Genomic DNA, 19,665 nt, shown 5'->3' on the forward strand with positions numbered 1-19,665 from the left:
TCGGCAAAGCCCGACCCTCCCTCGGGGGCTAGAAGGGGGGCACCCCCTCTGCGTCAAAATTTTCCTCGAAAGAAGTCTTCCACCAAAACGACTTTCGCGTCTCCCGGTTATATCAGTAACAGGACCCCGAGAAACAAATAAGAGTGCATGTAAGTGGCAAGGCCGACCGAGCCGAGGGACTCCTACGCCTCCGGGATACGGATACCTCACTCGTCACCTACCGCGAAAAATAACTCTTACTTGGGTAAGCAATCCTGCTACTGACGAACGAGTCCGGATACGCAAAATAGGAGGAAAAAAGACACAGCTTTATATTACGACGACAAAGTGTTCGGGCCTCGGTGGCCGCAAAAGACACATATGCATTCAAAATAAACTGCTCCGGCAGAATCAGGCGTCGCCCGGAAAAGGAGCCACGCCCTCAGCTTCGTTTCCACCCTCGGCGAGATCCGCCCCGGCCTCGGACGACGGCTCAAGCAGAAGGATCTCTGCTTCGAAGGTGGTCGCCAGCACCGCGCTTGGGCCCGCGGCGGCCGCGTCAAGCCTCTGGACTTCGGCCAGGGCAGCTTCATCTTCGTCGGGAAGGCAATACCCCTCGCTGACCCGCTCCAGATCCATGTCGTAGTGGGAAGCGAGCACGGCGAAGGCCCGCTTGACGCCGTGATGCAGCGCCTCGCGGAGTCTGCCGCACGCGTGGTCACCCAAGGCCTGCAGGCGACTTTGAGGGGAGCTCCCCGAGGGGACGTCGTCGAGACCAAAGACCCGGCAGAAGGCCGAGATAGCCTCGGACATGGCCACGTGGTCGGCCTCCCTCTGCTCGGTCGCCTGGGCAAGTGCCTTGGTGGACTCATCGAGGGCAGACTTGAGCTCTGCAAACAGCCAAAGCAGAAGTCTTCAAACACGAGTCGAAGAATGAAGCTGAATCAAAATCTTAAAACAGCCAAGACATACCTTCGGCTCGGGCACGCTGCTCCGAGGATGCGGCTTGGGCCACGGCTAGGTCTGTCGCAAGGGCTCCGGCCCGAGCAGACGCCTCGGCTAGCTGGTCTCCAAGGGCCTCAGCCCGGCTTTCAGCCTCGGCGGCCCGGCCCCGAGATTGGTCCCAATCGCCGATGACCTGGCCAAGCTCCAACTGCTGCCGCTGCGCCTCTACGTGTGCCGCCGCTGCCTCCGCTCCCAGATCGACACAGAGCAACCGAAGGTCCACCACCTCGGCGCTCCGTTGGGAGAGGCGCTCAGTAGCCTCGGCAAGCGTGGTCCTCAGGAACCGCAGCGAACCCCAGACATCGGCCTCGAGGCGGATGAACGACGACTTGGCGGCGCTCAGATCCGTCAGATCCTGAGGAAAGGAAGCGGGGCGTCACAAAGAATGCCTTGATCACGTGAAAGGTATGCCTAAAATCCTTACCTGGAGGATCTTGGGAACGTCCCTACAAAGGCCCTCCAAGGTCGACCGAAGCGACCCCACCGTTGCCTCGGCACACTCACGAAGCCCATCCCAAGACTGCTCCTCTCGCTCATCGTCAAGAACGAAGAGGGGATCCGAAGCACCACTGGTCCAGAACTGGAGCGACTGACGCCGCCCGTCGGGACTACGTCGCGCGAGGACGAGGTTGCCGCTCCCCAGGACGGGTCGCGGTTCTGCGCCCCCCTCCTCCGAGGCATCGAGTAGCGGCGCCTCGGTCATCTCAGCGTCAGCGGCGACGGGGGGCTCCACGGCCAGAACGGCAACAGCCTCGGCAGAAGCCGGTGCCAGCGCCGGCAACACGTCTAGTGGGCTCGAGGCCGCAGCCGCACTAGCAGTCTCCCTCGGCACGACGGCCGCCTCGACGGAGGGGTCAGCCTCGGGAACTCGCCCCACGGCAACTTGTGCCGCCTGAGCCCCCCGCTTTGGGGCATCTTGTGAGGAGGCCAGCTGGTCGGCAAGGCCCGGCGCGACACTGGCTGCAGAAGCCGACACCGTCTTAAGGACCTTCCGGGGAGCCAGACCGGTCGAACCGTGCCTCCTTTTGCTGGGAAGAAAGGGAAGAGTAGGATCAGGACACACGAAGAAGGAGCCGGGACAAAGGTATCCTCAGATACTTACCCACTCCGGGCCACGACCAATCGTTCCTGTGGGGAGGTCCCTCGAGCCTCGGTCCCCAAGGGTACCACCGCGGTTAGCCCCGGTGCCGGCTTCGACACCATCCTTGCCTCGGGCGCCCGAGGCACCAGAGGGACGGACTGCCCAGGCGCAGCCACGACGACCCGAGGATCACCCTCCTGTGCAGTTGGCATGTGCAACGGCTCTTAGGGAACAGGCGGGTCGGCCTGACTCCCCGGGGTCACCTCAACTACCTCGGCCAAGGGGTCAAGTACCCCCTCGGCCTGCCCCCGTTCTTCGGACCAGGACCCCGACGTCCCGGCCCCGGATACCGATGGCGCCAGCCCGCTCGGGGGCTGGCTCGACGACCCCTGGCCTAGCCTCAGATCCGGGCTGAGGCCGAGGCAGGCAGCCATGTCGTCATCTTCATCATCGTCATCGTCGTCGTCGTCGTCAGGCGTCTTCGGCGATGGCTCCCTCGGGAGCCCATCCCTCTCCTACTGACGACGAAGCCTCTCCAAGGCGTCCTGAGCCCGCATCCGCTCGCGGGCCCGAGCCTTCTTCGCATCCTTCTTCTCCTTCCTCTTCACCGCGGCGACCCTCCGCGCGGCTCGGTCCACCGCGTCCTCCGGGACCGGTGGCAGGGAAGGCTTGTGAAACCCCACCTCCTGGAGACTGACGAAAAGTCTCGGCTGTGAGAACCAAGGGCAATCTAACACAAGAAGGAAGAAGGAGCGGACACTCACCAGGGACACACACCCGCGATCGGGACGCATCGAGAGCTGGGTAAGGGCGCCGGCGTCTAACTTCCCTACCGTGCCGGCTACCCGCCTGTGGAGGTCATCGGCGGGAAGGGGGACCGAGGACATCTGCAAACCCTCCAAGTCGACCCCCGGCGTCATCTCCCAAAGCGGCAGCCACCGCTCCGTCAAGGGGAGCACCCTCCGGCGATGAATGGCGGCAACCACCCCCGCGGCGGTGAGCCCTCCTTCTCGCAGCTCCTCCAAGGCCTTCAAAAGGGGCTGGAGATTCTTCTGTTTCTCATGCGGGGCCCCGTAGCGCCAGTTACCACCGGCGGCGGTCACCACTCGTTGATAAAACGATGGGAGCCTCCCGTCGTCATTCCGGAGATAAAACCACCAGCGCTGCCACCCCTTGTTCGAAGACGCGAGGATGGCAGGGATGTACTGCTACGCCCACGCCTGCCTCAACTGGAGGACGCAGCCACCGGCCTGCACCGCCATGCGAACTCTTCTTTCCCCCGTCGTCGAGGCAAAAAGCTCCACGGAGAAGAGATGGGTCCACAGGTCCCAGTGGGGGGCAATCCCCAAAAACCCTTCGCAAACCGCCACGAAGATGGCTGCTTGCGCGATGGAGTTGGGGCTGAGATTGGGCAGCTCCACCCCATAGACGTGCAGAATCGCTCGCATGAAATGACTTGCCGGCACTCCGAACCCTCGCTCGTGAAAAGAGACGAAGCTCAACACATACCTCGGCGGCGAGGACGGGGTGGCTCCGCTCGGAGGGGCCATCCACTCCGGCTGCGGGTCACCGGAGAGAGAATGAAGCAAACCATCGGCAACAAGGGCCTCCAGATCGTCCGCCGTGACGGTGGAGAAAGGCCACGGGTCGCGCGGCGAAACAACGGTCACCCGGTCGGCCATCACCAAGCAGAAGAGGTGGCGGCGGAGAGGACAAGGTGTGCGGTTTTCTTTCTCTGGCTATTCCCTCAGGTTGCGGAAACCTAAGTGGGAGGCGAGCAGCAGAGTAAAGAACCGTCACCGGTCCCTCTCCCGAATATATAAAGGCCCAGGCGAGACCCGTTCAACACTTCGCCCGAACCCGCCGCGAGATTCAAAACTCAAAGGCAAGACGCCCGTTCCTCGAACGGCTCGCACACGCACAACGGCTGCCCCGCGAACCACTCGTCCCGTCACATTAACTCTGCGGCAGGACAGGTGGCACCTTTGGCAGGCGAAGCAGGCGACGCTTCACCTCCGCCATGATGACCGCGTCAAAAAGGTACACCATGTCGTTCAAATTCATATCCCTTTTTCTCTTCCCCTTTCTCTCTCTTGCTATAGGGACCGGGAAAGGGGATACTCCGAAAGGGATCCTTCTTTGCGAAGGAAGCGGGGCCCGAGCCCTCCTACTGATCAGAGGTTCGAAGGCTGGCCCCTTGGAAGGGTTTGACAGCCGCCTCAGAGCACTCGGGCTCCGAGCCCTCCTACTGATCAGAGGTTCGAAGGCTGGCCCCTATGAAGGGTTCGATAGCCGCCTCAGAGCACTCGGGCTCCGTGCCCCCCACTGGTCAGAGGTTCGAAGGCTGGCCCCTCGGATGGGTTCGACAGCCGCCTCAGGCCACTCAGGCTCCGCGCCCACTATTGATCAGGGGTTCGTAGGCTGGCCCCCGAAGGGTTCGACAGCCGCCTTAGAGCACGCAGAGCGAGGGATGACTCTGGGTACGTTCGATACATAGTCGAGGCTCGAGCTACGCTCTCGATGTACCCTAGGACATTTCCGAGACCAGCAGGAGCGATTCTGTAACGGAATCCCATCAGAGGGAGGCATCGAGCCCTCGGACCCTATCAAACAGGACCGGGTCCGGCAAATCACCTGCAGGTACTTTTGGAGCGCGCCTCTGGGCCACTAGCAGACCCTTATCGAACGGGGCACGGGCGTCGACTCGGATCACCCGTTAGCAACTCACTGGAGACACCATGTCCGGCGCCCTCCGAGGGCAACATGGCGCTTTCCCCCCTCCTCCTTGCGGAAAGGCGACGCAGGGGCGTATGGAAAAAGTCGAGTCTATCCTTGACCGTCCTCTCGCTCTGTGTAGAGGCTCGGGGGCTGCTCTCGCAAATCCTGCTCCGGCCAAATCGTTGACAGCGTCAACATACCAGCCCGAGAACTTGGAACCTGACTATGCACCCGGGCTATGGCCAATTCGCATGAGGGAACAACCAGACCGGCCGAAGCATCACGAAACGCGCTAAGACCTCGAAGGAGTCAAACCACTCCTCCGAGGCCTCGGGGGCTACACCCGGTGGGTGCGCTCGCGCGCACCCACCGGAACGAAACGCAACCGAGAAAGGTCGGTCCCCTTGCAAAAAAGTGCGACAAAAGCCTCCAAGCGAGTATCAACACTCCGTTCGAGGCTCGGGGGCTACTGTCGGGGACCATAATTAGGGGTACCCCCAAGACTCCTAATCTCAGCTGGTAAACCCCATCAGCACAAAGCTGCAAAGGCCTGATGGGCGCGATTCAGGTCAAGGCTCCGTCCACTCAAGGGACACGATCCCGCCTCGCCCGAGCCCAGCCTCGGGCAAAGGCAACTGACCCAGGAGGATTCACGTCTCGCCCGAGGGTCCCCTCAAGCAACGGACGCACCTTCGGCTCGCCCAAGGACCAGTCTTCGCGAAGAAGCAACCTTGGCCAGATCGCCACGCCAACCGACCGTATCGCAGGAGCATTTAATGCAAGGATCGCCTGACACCTTATCCTGACGCGCACTCTTCAGTCGACAGAGCCGAAGTGACCGCAGTCACTTCGCCGCTCCACTGACCGACCTGACAGGAAAACAGCGCCGCCTGCGCCGCTCCGACTGCTGTGCCACTCGACAGAGTGAAGCTGACAGTAGCTAAGTCCAGCCTCGGGCGCCATAGGAAGCTCCGCCTCGCCCGACCCCAGGGCTCGGATCAGCCTCGACCTCGGAAGACGGTCTCCGCCTCGCCCGACCCCAGGGCTCGGACTCAACCTCGACCTCGGACGACGGACTCCGCCTCACCCGACCCCAGGGCTCGGACTCGACCTCGACCTCGGAAGACGGTCTCCGCCTCGCCCGACCCTAGGGCTCGGACTCGACCTCGACCTCGGAAGACGGTCTCCGCCTCGCCCGACCCCAGGGCTCGGACTCGACCTCGACCTCGGAGGAGCCTCCGCCTCGCCCGACCTCGGGCTCGGACCTGCCACGTCACAGGGGGCACCATCATTACCCTACTCCTAGCTAGCTCAGGCTACGAGGAACAAGACTGGTGTCCCATCTGGCTCGCCCCGGTAAACAAGTAATGATGGCACCCCTCGTGCTCCATGACGACGGCGGCTCTCACCCCCTTACGGAAGCAAGGAGACGTCAGCAAGGATCCGACAGCTCCGATAGCTGTCCTTCCACAGGGCTCAAGCACTCCTCCGACGGCCACGATATCACATGAACAGGGTGCCAAAACCTCTCCGACTGCCACGACGACATGTACTTAGGGCTCTAGCTCCTCTCTGCTAGACACGTTAGCACAGTGCTACACCCCCCATTGTACACCTGGGCCCTCTCCTTACGCCTATAAAAGGAAGGTTCAGGGCTCTCGTACGGGAAGGTTGGCCGCGCGGGAGAACGGGTTGGCGGACAGTCTCTCTCTCCCTCGCGGACGCTTGTAACCCCCTACTGCAAGCGCACCCGACCTGGGCGCAGGACAACACGGAGGCCGCGGGATTCCCCTTTGCCTGTTTCTTCCCCCCTTCGTGCTCCGTCTCGCGTCGACCCATCTGGGCTGGGACACGCGGCGACAATTTACTCGTCGGTCCAGGGACCCCCGGGGTCGAAACACCGACACCGTTTGATCCTCTATATTTATGGTAGAGGACCCTTGCTGGAGCCAGCCTAACAAAATGCAACTCTATTTTTGAAGAGACACAAACCTATCTTGAGTTCATGCGGGCAAAGAAAAAATGAAGCCGGAAGAACCACCGTTTTAGATATCATATACAGTAAGATCTAGTTTGGGAGCTCCATTTTTAAGGGATTCATATTTTCTCAAGGGAAAATGAACTAATTTTCCTTAGAAAAATGAAAATCTCTTCAGATAATGGGGTTCCCAAACTAGCTCTAAGGGTTCGTTCAGGTTTTCACACGGATTCGTTGCTAGGAACGATTTGTAGTCGAATTGGTTATCAAATTTATATAAGATTTAATCAGCTATAACGGTTTCTAGTGCGTTATTAGACAAACGAACCAGACCTAAAAGATCATTCTGGTCATCGATCATTTAGATCATATTTGTTTCCTTCGTAGATTATATAAGTTGGATTACGTTGAAAGGGTAGGATTGAAAGGGTAGGAGCGTAAAATATCACTTTGCAATTATAAGTAAGCTAAAATAATCTACTCAATGTTAGTTTATTTCAGCTTATTTATAGTCATAAAATGATATTTTATCTTATTACCTTTTCACCATGATCGAACATGTTTTGTTCATTTAGTTTAGGGACTAAAGTTTAGTTAAGAGACTAAAGTATAGTCCATATTCTGTTTGGTTCTAAGAACTAAAAGTATTCAAAATGCATTAAATAAATCATAAGAGGACTAAAATACTCCTTAGCATTCTTCTGTCATTAGTGCAAATAAAATAAAAGAGAGGCAAAACGTGGAATTTATATGATTGAGTCACTCCTTAATGGACTAGAGACTAAAATAATTTAGTCCATGTTTTAGTCCCACTGTTTCGCAATTTAGAAACTAAATTGAACTAAAATGGAGCAACTAATCTTTAGTCATCAAACCAAACGGGCCTTAGAGCATCTCTAATAATGTCTTAAATTGATGCCTCATATTAAAATATAGAGCCCAATCTAGGAAAAACAGTTCTAACAGTACCCATTTTACAAAAAAATATCAAAAAATTATAGAGCACCTGTTGATGTGCTACAAATATACTACGTCTTATTAAGCTACCCTATCTATCGTCGTGGACCTAGCTGGCGAGACCACAACAGCCACGTCTTCCCTATGCCCTATGGCCTGTGTGCCTTCTTTCAATCATAAAGTGCCACATATCTTTGTTACTGATATAAGATTTTATTGTTGGAGCTTAACTATTTATTATTGTCCTAAATCCTCTAAAACATGATGCTCTTATATAATCTAGAAGTCCCTTAGACTAGGCCGCGGCCCGCGCCGAAATGCCGATACAAGTACTAGTTGGCATACGTGCAAGGGATTCATCTTTGTACTCCACCAGGTCAATGTCGTCACCCAACCAAACGTGCTAGCTACTCCGTGTATAGTGCTAATTAATTAGGGTGTGGCCGGTGGTCATTCTTGCGTTGCGTTGCGTTACGTGTACTCATGACTCTGTCGCCATGACATATACTACGGCTGCTTCTCTGACGATCTTTTTGCCTGTCATGTCGTCAATTCGTGATCAGTGCGTGGCGTAACAAGATTGACTGCTTCGGATTCTGCATGGATACGCACGTACGTGCGTGCTTGCTGCACATACAGAGTATGTAGAAAACCTAGTTAGGCACCTAACTGAAAACTGATTGATGTTCTACTCCCAGCTCCCTAATTAACTAGGTATAGCCATCAAAGGCTACCGAATTAGCTGGAGTTTTTGCCTACAATTACGGCGTCTCCAGCAAGCCATTTAAATCGGTAGTTCACGTGTGGAGGAAACACATATGAAAGAAAAATAGATAAGCCATAGGGCAATCAAACATGTCAGAGCATTTGCTGCAGAGTGAGTGGGCACTTGGGCAATTCACTTGAACTACCAATCACGAGTGACGCAGGCCGACCATACATGCGTCATTTTTCTCCTCGTGCTTTATTTGTCTATACTTATGGCTGTAATCAATCACTACCGGACACAGTTGTTTTGTCTAGTGCTACAGGCACTCGACAAAGTCAAAATACACTTCACAAACACTTTACTGAGTGTTACACACTCGATAAAGGGTTGAGTGTTTTTTGTTGAATACTCGACAAAGACTTTACCGAGTGCTAAGAAATACTCGTCAAAGAAAATCACTCGGCAAAATAAAAATAACAAAACCCTGGAAAATAGAATTTTTTTTTGTAGGAGGCACCACCCACTAGCTAGCAACTCGACATTCGCTATCTCCATCTCAATCAAAGTCACAAAATTTTTCTCGCACTTTTTGCGTGTTGTGGATTCAACTCACTACCGGAATTTGGCTCTTTGCCGAGTGCCATATTCTTTGCCGAGTGTTTTATTTCGGGCACTCGGCAAAGAGCTCTTTGCCGAGTGCCACACAAAAAACCCTCGGTAAAAGAAAACACTCGGCGAAGAAGCTCTTTGCCGAGTGTTTTATTTTTGACACTCGGCAAAGAGTTTCTTTGCCGAGTGTCTTTTTTTGACACTCGGCAAAGGGCTCTTTGCCGAGTGTCACAAATACAACACTCGGCAAAGAGCTCTTTGCCGAGTGTTTTTTCTCCAACACTAGGCAAAGACAATTTAAAAATCACATTTTAAAGTAGTAAATTAATTCAAATGAAAAAGTTTTCAACTACAAATTTGTATAACTCATCATGATGTACAATTTATATATTGAACATTTCTTCATATGACAAAATAAAAATAAATTTATTCACAAAACCTATATCTCTCTCGTAGTTTATGAAACTACGAGAGAGACGTATAGAATTTGTGCATATTGTTAGAACCATCATCTGAGATAAACAAATTACCAAACAACCAAAATAAACTTTGTAGATCTTGAGAAGTTATAGAAGTTTATAGTTGACAACTTTTTCATTTGAAGTCATATTGTCAACGAAAACTATGTCTGAATTTTAAAAATTTAAAATTTGAATTTTGAAAACGACTTCGAAAGGAAAAACCACCAACATGAAAGTTGTAGGTATTGAAGAGTTATGAAACTTTGTAGTTGACAATGTTTTAGTTTGAAATCATCTTGTTATGCAAAACTATGTTTGAATTTTGAAATTTGAATTTTTCAAACTGTCTCGGATGGAAAAACCACCAAAATAAAAGTTGTAGGTCTTAAAATGTAATGAAACTTTGTAGTTGACAATTTTTTGATTTGAAATCATCTTATCATTGAAAATTTCGTGTGAAGTTTTTAAATTTAAAATTCAAATTTTATAAATGGTCTCGGATGTAGAAACTATTAAAATAAAACTTTTAGATCTCAAAAAGTTATGCAATTTTATAGTTGGTCACATTTTCAAATGAACTCATTTAGTGCCTTAAATAATCAAATTACTCTCGATTTGTTATAGTACATGAGGAATGAAAACGTAGTATAAACATAATTGGTGTAGTAGTGTAGTGGTATAGGAGGGTATGCGCGAGAGAGAGGTCGTGAGTTCGAATCTCACCATTTACAAAACATATAAGTTTGATTCAAAATAATAGTGAAAAATGATAGGGCAACAGGTAGGTAGGGTTGGAGAGTTGTTCCTAGAATTTAAAAAATGTTTTGCTGTTTTTTTTTAATTTTTTCGATTCTTAATTTGCCGAGTGTTTTTCTTTGCCGAGTACTTTTTGACACTCGGCAAAGACTCGCAAAGAACCCTTTGCCGATGAAATCTTTGTCGAGTGTTCTTTGCCGAGTGTTACACTCGGCAAAGCCTTTGCCGAGTGTAAAATAGCCTTTGCCGAGTGTCTTAGACACTCGGCAAAGAACGCGATTCCGGTAGTGACTCGTGACCTCCTCTCGCGTACAATCTTCGCTGTCACTACATCACTGCATCACTTGTGTTTACATTACATATTTTTTTCTTTTTCACATATTATAACAAATCGAGTGTAAATTGGTTATTTGAGGCACTAAACGAATTCAAATAAAAATGTTGGCAGTTGTAAAGTTGCATAACCTTTCAAGATATACAACTTTAGTTTTGATAGGTTCTTCATCCGATGTCATTTATAAAATTTGAATTTCAAATTTGAAAACTTCAAACGTATTTTTCTATGACAAGATGATTTTAAATCAAAAGGTTGTCAATTACAAAGTTTCATAACATTTCAATATCTACAACTTTTATTTTAGTGGTTTTCCATCGAGGTCGTTTGAAAAATTCTAATTTTAAAATTCAAATATAGTTTTACATGACAAGATGATTTCAAACCAAAAAGTTGTCAACTACAAAGTTTTATAACTTTTCAAGACCTACAACTTTTATTTGAGTGTTTTTTCATTCGATGTCATTTTAAAAATTCGGATTTTAAAATTTTAAAATTCAGACGTAGTTTTCGTTGACAAGATGACTTCAAATAAAAAAGTGATAACTACTCAAGATCTACAAAGTTTATTTTGGTTGTTTGATCATTTGTTCATTTCACATGATGGTTCTAACATTATTCACAAATTTTATACATCTCTTGTAGTTTCATAAACTACGAGAGAGATATAAGTTTTATGAACAAATTTACTTTTGTTTTGTCATATGAAGAAATAACGAAAATATAAATTATACATCTTAATGAGTTATACAAATTTGTAGTTAAAAACTTTTCATTTGAATTAATTTACTGCTTCAAAATGTGATTTTTAATTTGTCTTTTTCTAGTGTCAAAAAAACATTTGACAAAAAACTATTTGCCGAGTGTCAAAAATAAAACACACGGCAAAGCGACTTTTTGCCGAGTATTTTTTTGTTTCTTTGTCGAGTGATCGAAAAAATACTTGGCAAAATATCTGACGTTCGGTAAAAATGGTCTTTTCCTGTAGTGACTCCAAAGCTATGTATTTTAACTTATCACGTATAGAACTTGCTATCATATTATTTATTTGAGAACTTAATTGTAATGTTATTTTTGCTGCAAAGCTCTAGGTATATGATTTGTATTTGCTTAGTCAAATACGATCTTGGTTATAATGTGCTTTATCGAGGTTCTTTGTGATGTTCAATAGACTACGTGGTTGATTAGGATTTAAGTGTGGTTGTATCGTACTTGAGCCCGCAAAAAAAATCTATTTGTATTTTAATTTGATACATATTTAATACTTCCTCTGTTATTTTTATTTGACGTCGATTAGTATAAAATTGAACTAACTTGTTGCGCCAAATAAATAAAAATGGAGGTAGTATGACATAGTTATATTATCGACAACATAAACTTGTAATAGAAACAATAAATTAATTGTAGTTTTAAACTTTTATAAATTTTAATTTGATGCATATTTCTATGTCGTGAGGCAATAAATTATAGTTTTGAAATTTTATAGAAACAATAAAAAACATAAACAAATATGAATGGTTTTTGTCATAGTTTTTTTACGGATGTTTGTTAGTTTTCTTTATTATAGCATACGAACAGTTTTACTCTTTTATTTCAAAATTATCTTATTTTGTTTTTTTAATAACTTGTAATTTAGAATGAAAAGGAGTACTTATTATTAGGCACCACATAGAAATATGCATGGTGATCAAGAAGAGGCAATCATACAGGTAGACGTGAACACGATCTTTTGCGGTATCCAAGATGATAGATAGATCGATAACAATGTCGTCCGTATCATCGCAATGATAATGTCGTTGAACGCAGCATGAAGCTCATGTTCCAAACATGTGTAGACAATGAACAAAAAACAAAGGCATATGCGTGGTCGTCGATATGCATAGGTCGGTCCTACGGTATTCTTGAGAAGGAAACTCTCAAACACTAGCTAACACAACGGAAGTATAACAATACATGTACCAGAGGCGGGCCCAGGGGGTATTCATGGGTATTCATTGAATACCTAATTTTTTGTGATCTATAGTAATTTACCAATAATGTATTACACAAAATAGCGTTAGAGCACTAATTTCTTTAATCTTTTGAATTTTTGAATACCCAATATCAAATGTCTGGGCCCGCTTCTGACATGTACTACCCTTACTGATCAAACAAACGGTCAAGGCGAGCTACAGCTGCCTGGCTTTGCTCATGCATCATCACGTAGTACGCACGTACGTACTTACGGGCGCCACGACGTGTTTCCAGCTCACTCCTACAGGAAACTGGTTAAAGGGTCTGTTTGGTTCAGCTTTTTTCTGACCAGCTTTTCTGAAAATCTGGCTGTGGGGAGAATCTGAGTATCATTACGATTACGTGTGGAAGAAGATAAAGTTGTTTATAGGGCTCAGGATCTAGAAAGTGACGGATTCCTACTATTACAACGACTCAACCGATTATGTTTTTATGTTGATTTTATATGGTTTTTGCCCTAACGAATTTTATAGAAGCTGGCTGAAAAGCTGAGCGTTTGGCAGTCCGCAGCAGCTTTTGGTGGCCAGAAGCTGCCAGAAGCCGAAACAAACAGGGCCAAAGAATGTGGGTGAAAAACCGTCGAACTTAATGTAATAAGCCGTCGAACTTACCGTAAGAACGTGGGTTTACCGACGAATATAGCCGACGGCGATTTTTGGACGAACTTAGAGAAGTAAGTTCGACGGCCCCGTCGAACTTAACATTAAGAACGTAGGTACCGTCGAACTTAACATTAAGAACGTGGGTACCGTCGAACTTAACATTAAGAACGTGCGTTTTTAAGTTCGACCGGGGCCGTCGAATTTATTCACATAAGTTCGACGGCACCCACGTTCTTAAGGTTAAGTTCGACGGGAACACGTGGTCGTCGAACTTATGTGTCCTGCGTGGAGCTGCAAGGACTACACAATAAGTTCGATGGTACCCACGTTCTTAACCCTGCGTGCGTCTGCAAGGACTGCACAATAAGTTCGACGGTACCCACGTTCTTAACCTTAAGAACGTGGGTACCCACGTTCTTAACCCTTTTCCAGAAAAAAAAATAAAAAATAGAAAAATTAAAAATTAGACACACATAATATCACATGCAACACAATATATCACATACAATACAAATTTTAAACACATTGATATATGTTCATATCACAAATTCACACAAGTCCAAATATATAAGTTCACAAATTCACATAAGTCTAAATACATAAGTTCACAAATTCACATAAGTCTAAATACATAAGTTCACAAATTCACACAAGTTCACATCCATAGTTCACATTTTTAGTTCACAAGTTCAAACACACAAGTTCAAACATTAGCTCCATCGCTCTCGATCAGGACATCGGATTGTTGTTCGTAGCTCCACCACTAGAATTGAGACATCTGTTCGCAAAGTCAACGTGAGGGGAAGGAGTCACTTGATGAGAGCCGGAATCCTACAAAATAAACCAAAATTCTCATAAATACACAACTGGCATTAAATCACATGTACACAAAGATATAGGAAAGCATGATAAACACAAAATGTGGCTTCCATATTTGTGCATGAACATGAACATGAGAGTGAAAACAGACTTCATTTCAAGACGCAGCACCGTGTTATTTAAAATGATGCATCGTGCAAAGGATCCGCGATGTTAACTGTCCAAGAAACTACTTTGGAAATTCAGACTTAGACGTTATTCCAAATCTAAAAATTCAGAATTCAGCCACCTAACAGCCCAAAGCATGTCACAACAAAACAGCTCTCACAACACTAAATTCCAGATTCACTAAAGCATGTTCAGGTTAGTTTACCTGACAGAATTCAGAATTTAGTGTTGAACTGAGCACCAAACTAACCTGACAGAGAGTTACTCTACCAACACCTCAGCTTAAAACTTCCTAGATCAGCCACAAAAGAACTCCAAAACAGCTCTCACAACACTACATTCCAGATTCAGTCATTATTCACAATCTAAAATTTTCAACACGCTGTAATATGTTGTACAATATCCAGACTTGCAAGTATGTCCACTACGAGCTTGATCAAACGCCAGATGTATAAGCAGTAGTGGAGTAGTCCCAAAAAAGTCCAATTTATAGCAAATAAAAGTAGCAAGCAGCATGAATCAGGAACGTACCGCTGGTGATGGAAGTGGCTGTGTTGGCCATGGAGGGTGTCCCCAAGGCCCCATTGGATGTGTAGGAAAATAGGTATATTGCCAATTCTATCTAGATTCAAAAGAACGATTTTTTATCTAACTAGAAAATAGGTATATTGAGTGGAGAAACATAAGTCCAAACATATTTCGTTTTTAGGCCCTTTAGTAGCCTTTCTAGTTCAAATTTTTATAGGAGTGAATTTTATGTTGGGTTAACAAATCTTGTTTGTATGGATGAGGCACGGTTCTTTTCTTGGTATAGTCGTATAGGTGAGAAGGTCTTCTCTATCATGCTATGTCTGGAGCTGTCATACCTCTATAGGTTGTCAGAGTTTTCTTTTATTTTCTTAAGAGGATCTAACTATTTGGATTCAAGATAGAAAATAATAGGGAAGATGATATGGCATACCGGAAGCCAAATGCATGCAATACATGATCCTGCTGCTAGCAACGATATTACAAAGCAAGGAAGGAAGTATGGAAACCTGAAAATTAGATGCATAATTTTTGAAGGTTTATAATAGTCGTCTAAAAACAATGAAATAGTTAAATGCTAGAAATTGTACTACTAGAAATAATTTACCTTCCTGATGCTAGAAATATTTTTGTCGGCCACTATCCCTTTTTTTACACATCAGAGGTCAGTTATGATTAAGGGATACATGATGAAGGCACTCATTAGCATTTCGAATTTAACTTATACTGCTATCTAAATTCCATAATCTTCACCTGTGCAAGGAAGCCTCCAATAGCAGGCCCAATAACAAGAGCTATGGCTCGTGAAGATGTAACCTATTACATAATCAATATCACAGACACAAGTTAGTTACAAGTAAAAATAAACACAAAAAACTAAGAACTATTAAAAAATTTGAAACAAAGGGTTGCAAATAAAAGGATTGCTCCTACAAGAGAGATTCCCAAAGCTTGGTGCTCTTTCCTGCAGACTTCTGAAGCATAAGCCTAACAAATGCAGCAGATGCAACCATGAGAACTTAAGAGACACATCATTTTATAAATACTGGTCTAGCAACAGATGTAGTTAGCTATGTACCTTGATGGGTCCAAGTATACCACATAGCAACCCAAGTAATCCCCTAGTCACAATTGCCATCCAGTAAGTTGTGCTAAGTCCAAACAGTGTGTTGAACACAATCCTGAAAAAGGGAACCAGAACAACATTTACTTACTAGGTTAGTCCTGTCAAATTGGATGGATGCTAAGGTTGATCTCACAGTTTGAGTTCATGATCGATCCATACACTGAGAGGATGCTGATCACAATGCCTGGCTTCCTTCCATTCTTGTCAGCGAACATGCCCCATGGCACGGCGCTGATGGCCCTTCCAAGGAAATAGGTAGCCCCTAACAAGAGAAATTAGATACAGCTAGCCACTGAGAAAGTAAACAGCACTGATAATAAAACAATAGTCAAATGAGACAGTAAAACAATAGTAGATGAAAGAAGACGCTGCTCACCAACAAAACCAGCATAAAACCCAATGTCTTGCTCCTCTTTCGCCAGTCGCCACTTTCAAGTCCCTGATATTTTGTTTGATTGCAATAAAGGTGAATATTTGTTTTTTTCTGAATCAAATTGTGGAACAGAGCAAGTACTCTGCATACAAGTTAATAGTGAGAAGGCGAAAATTGGGATAAAAAACATGCCTACGTACCATGAAGTATAGATAAGGGAACAGTGACTGGACCGGCAGTGCTGGAAAGATAAAAAAGGTTACCAATGTAAATGTTAGACCTGTAGTAGTAAGAAATCATGAGGTTAAGCTGAACACTGTACGGCTGTACCTGGAGTGTAATGAAGTATTGTTTCAACAAATGTGTTACTGGTGAGGAAATGTTTGGTTCCATCAAGCATGGAAGCTTTGATTTGTTCAAGGCCAAGGATTCTTACTTCGTAAGAGGTCAACTGGTTTCAGTTCATGTAGAGGATGCCAAATTTAGACCTGCAAGCTAAGTGTGTTTTCATGGTGGATAAATACTATGCCAGCCATTGTCTGATACTATGATTCGGAGTAATGACCATACCATTACCAGCTCTGAATAGGAAACATTTGTGCTGCCTCTATGATCAACACTGAATTTTAAGCAATTTCCGAATACTGTAAAGACGGTTGAACTGAAAGCCAACACATATGTACTTGCATGACGGCCACAAACTAGAATACTACCTACAGTTCAGCATGCTAAATAAGTCACCTGCACCGGTTGGGCAAGCCTAATTATGGCCACTTCTAAAGCCACCATACAACATGTGTGCACTAGAGATACTGCAACAAAGCAATACTACAGTAGTAGTATCAATCATGTGCACACAAAAAAAACAGCTCTAAAATAAATCAATGAGAAAATGTCATGGACTCCATCCACCTTTTGACACCATAGAGCTACACCACAATTAACCACTCCCCTCCGGCACCTCAACAACACAAGGAACAACTTTCAGCCCAAAATTTATGAATTCGTTATTGCCCCCAACTGAAGCAAGGAGTCGAAGCTACAAGGGTTATAACACCAGATCTCAGGAAACGACCAGGGATTGAAGAGGAATTGCGTGTTAGTGTTTACCTTGCGGAGAGGCTCCTTGCTTGCTCCGTCCATGAACCGTAACAATTCATCACCCCGGGCTCTCTTCACGATGCCTAGTTCCCTTGTTCCCCTTCTCGTGCTTTGGGATTCTCGGGGCCGTTTCGATTCCTGGTTCCCTTCATTTCGATGCCTGGTTCCCTTGTTCGCTTTGAATGGTCATTATAAATTTTAGCATTGAAGGTGACAGCAGAGAGAAAATGAACATTGACAATATTGTGCACCTCCAAGTGCAGAAAAAGGATTTCAGTCCACATTCTCATATTCGTCCCCATGCCAATGCAATACAGATCATTATTCCATAGAAATAATGAAGGATTTCAGTCCACCGTGGGCATACATAGCTAACCTAAAGATTACCACTGAAAATTTTGAAGGAAGAAGTCAATTTCAGTACCAGTCGCCTAGAAATCCATGGATGGAGAGAGAGGTCGTCGCTGCATCTGAAGCTGCATCTGAACGTCGTCACTGCTAGGGAATCGGAATTAGCTCCAGAGCGAGCTGACATAGGTGGCCAGATTGGACCTCCACATTGCAGATCGACTCTGCCGCCAGGAACGTGGTCTCCAACCCAGACCATCTGCCACTGGGAGAAATGTGTGCTGCTAGACACCATATCCTGGCCAAATCTCCTGTTGCCGCTTCCTGCCATGGCTCCATGAAGAAGAAGAGCGCGCGAGGGTGGAAGCAACACAGGAAACCACAGCGATGCGCGCGCGCGAGTGGATTGGGGAACCTTGGCTCGCACAAATTCTCGACGGCGCGCTGGAACTGGTACTCTCCCCCGTACACCTCCGCGGCGGCGGAGCGAGATCCCGCGAGGCCCTGGATCGCCGCCTTGAGCTTCTACAACGGGCCCTTCCTGCGCTTCCGCACGTCGGCCTCAGTCGGGTCGCCGTTGCCGTCGGCGGCCTCCTGCATGAACGCGCGACACCGCAGCAGGGATGGCCGGTGAGCGGGCGAGGAGGAGGAGGAGGTGGATGGCCGATGATCCGGAGAGTGATGGTGCGGCGGCGGCGCGGCCTGCTGGTGAGAGAGAGAAGCGCGTGGGTGAGAATGAGACAGGTGAGAGAGAGCCGCACGTGGCATTGGATTTAGGTTTTCATGATTAAGTTCGACGGTGTCCATATGCCCGACGAACTTAACTTAAGAACGTGGGTACCCATGTTTCTAACTCGTTAAGTTCGACAGTTTTAGTCAGGGCTGACGAACTTAACTTAAGAATGTCGGTACCCACGTTCTTAACATAACTCATGAACTTAACTCAAGTAAGAACGTCGGTACTCACGTTCTTACTTTTACCCACGAACATTTATCAGTTTCTTGTAGGACGACATTGCGTTCTCGTCCACATTCACGTAGCTACGGATCTGTTGACCGGCCGGAGTGAGGTATATCAATGGAACGTCGCCGGTGCTCGCGCGATCGAACGGGTGGTGCATGTCCATGGCAACTGGCAAGCTTGCGCGGGCGGGGCGGGTCAATGATGGCTGCCCGTAGCTTGCGCGGGTTATTGCCGGCAGTGACGTCGAGAAGGAAGACGTGCGTGATGATATGACTACCCCTTCTTGCAGTTGCAGTAGTGTAGGTCGACTTGCGGTTGCGGTCCTTGAAAAGTTGTTGCAGATTAGAGGAGTGCTCGAGATTCCGCTTGTTCGTTAAGACCATGTGGGGGAGGGAAGATTCTTCATCGTTAGGTACAGCGTGGTGCGCAGGGGCAGATCTACGTTATAGGGAGCGAGGGCATATGCCCCATTCAATTTCGTTGTTTTAGTAGACATTCTGTTTTATTTATTGTATCTATAAAGCTTTGGTAGTCACTATGCCTTCATGTACTGCATTTGGTTGCATGACAATTAGGACAGGAACGTCCTCTGACGTCCTCTCTCGTCCCTTCAGTTTTGAGGGACAACTGGGACAACACTGTGATAGTCCTGTCCTAATCATTGTCCCTAAACCAAACAACCTTATTCGAGGGATCATCCCATCACATCATGTCCTGTTATTGCAATCAAACACACCCTTAGACTCCCACTCATATATTGGACCCTCACTCAATCTTTGTGTTGGATCCGCCCCTGGTGGTGCGCACACACTGCAGTTATGGTCGTGGTAACGAGCTTATAGGCTATTCACTTATTTTTAATCCGTACCGGCTTCTAATGTTTTTATAAAGTTTTATCTATGTGAATTTAGTGAGTTATTTGGTGGTGTCTGGCTTCGCCCTCTACAAACCCTAAAGGTCCAAGGGGGTGTTTAAATGTACTAGATCTAATAGTTAGTTAGCTAAATGAAAGTTGCCTAGAGGGGGGGTGAATAGG

General features: G+C 47.0%; 1 protein-coding gene and 1 pseudogene across 3 annotated transcripts; both read right to left on the reverse strand.

Moving 5' to 3' along the window:
- Nucleotides 1-13,707: 13,707 nt before the first annotated feature.
- LOC118476655 (protein ZINC INDUCED FACILITATOR-LIKE 1-like) lies at nt 13,708-16,282 on the reverse strand. 3 transcript variants are annotated; one of them, XM_035966203.1, is made up of 6 exons: nt 16,220-16,282; nt 16,003-16,105; nt 15,796-15,898; nt 15,651-15,704; nt 15,471-15,533; nt 13,708-14,033 (listed from the first exon to the last, which is right to left on the reverse strand). In XM_035966203.1, exons 2-6 carry the CDS (start codon nt 16,056-16,058, stop codon nt 13,932-13,934), a joined length of 378 nt encoding a protein of 125 aa, XP_035822096.1. In that variant the 5' UTR covers nt 16,059-16,105; nt 16,220-16,282; the 3' UTR covers nt 13,708-13,931. The 3 variants fall into 3 exon arrangements, 1 of the variants encoding a protein (XP_035822096.1); XR_004857126.1 differs by lacking the exon at nt 13,708-14,033 and adding an exon at nt 14,721-14,811 and having other exon boundaries at nt 15,151-15,533; XR_004857127.1 differs by lacking the exon at nt 13,708-14,033 and adding an exon at nt 14,765-14,807 and having other exon boundaries at nt 15,151-15,533.
- Nucleotides 16,283-16,316: 34 nt separating this feature from the next.
- On the reverse strand, nt 16,317-19,012 carry LOC103651926 (uncharacterized; annotated as a pseudogene).
- Between the last annotated feature and the right edge of the window lie 653 nt (nt 19,013-19,665).

The sequence above is a fragment of the Zea mays genome, chromosome 3, assembly GCF_902167145.1.
Source record: "Zea mays cultivar B73 chromosome 3, Zm-B73-REFERENCE-NAM-5.0, whole genome shotgun sequence".
In the NCBI taxonomy this organism is placed as follows: domain Eukaryota; kingdom Viridiplantae; phylum Streptophyta; class Magnoliopsida; order Poales; family Poaceae; genus Zea; species Zea mays.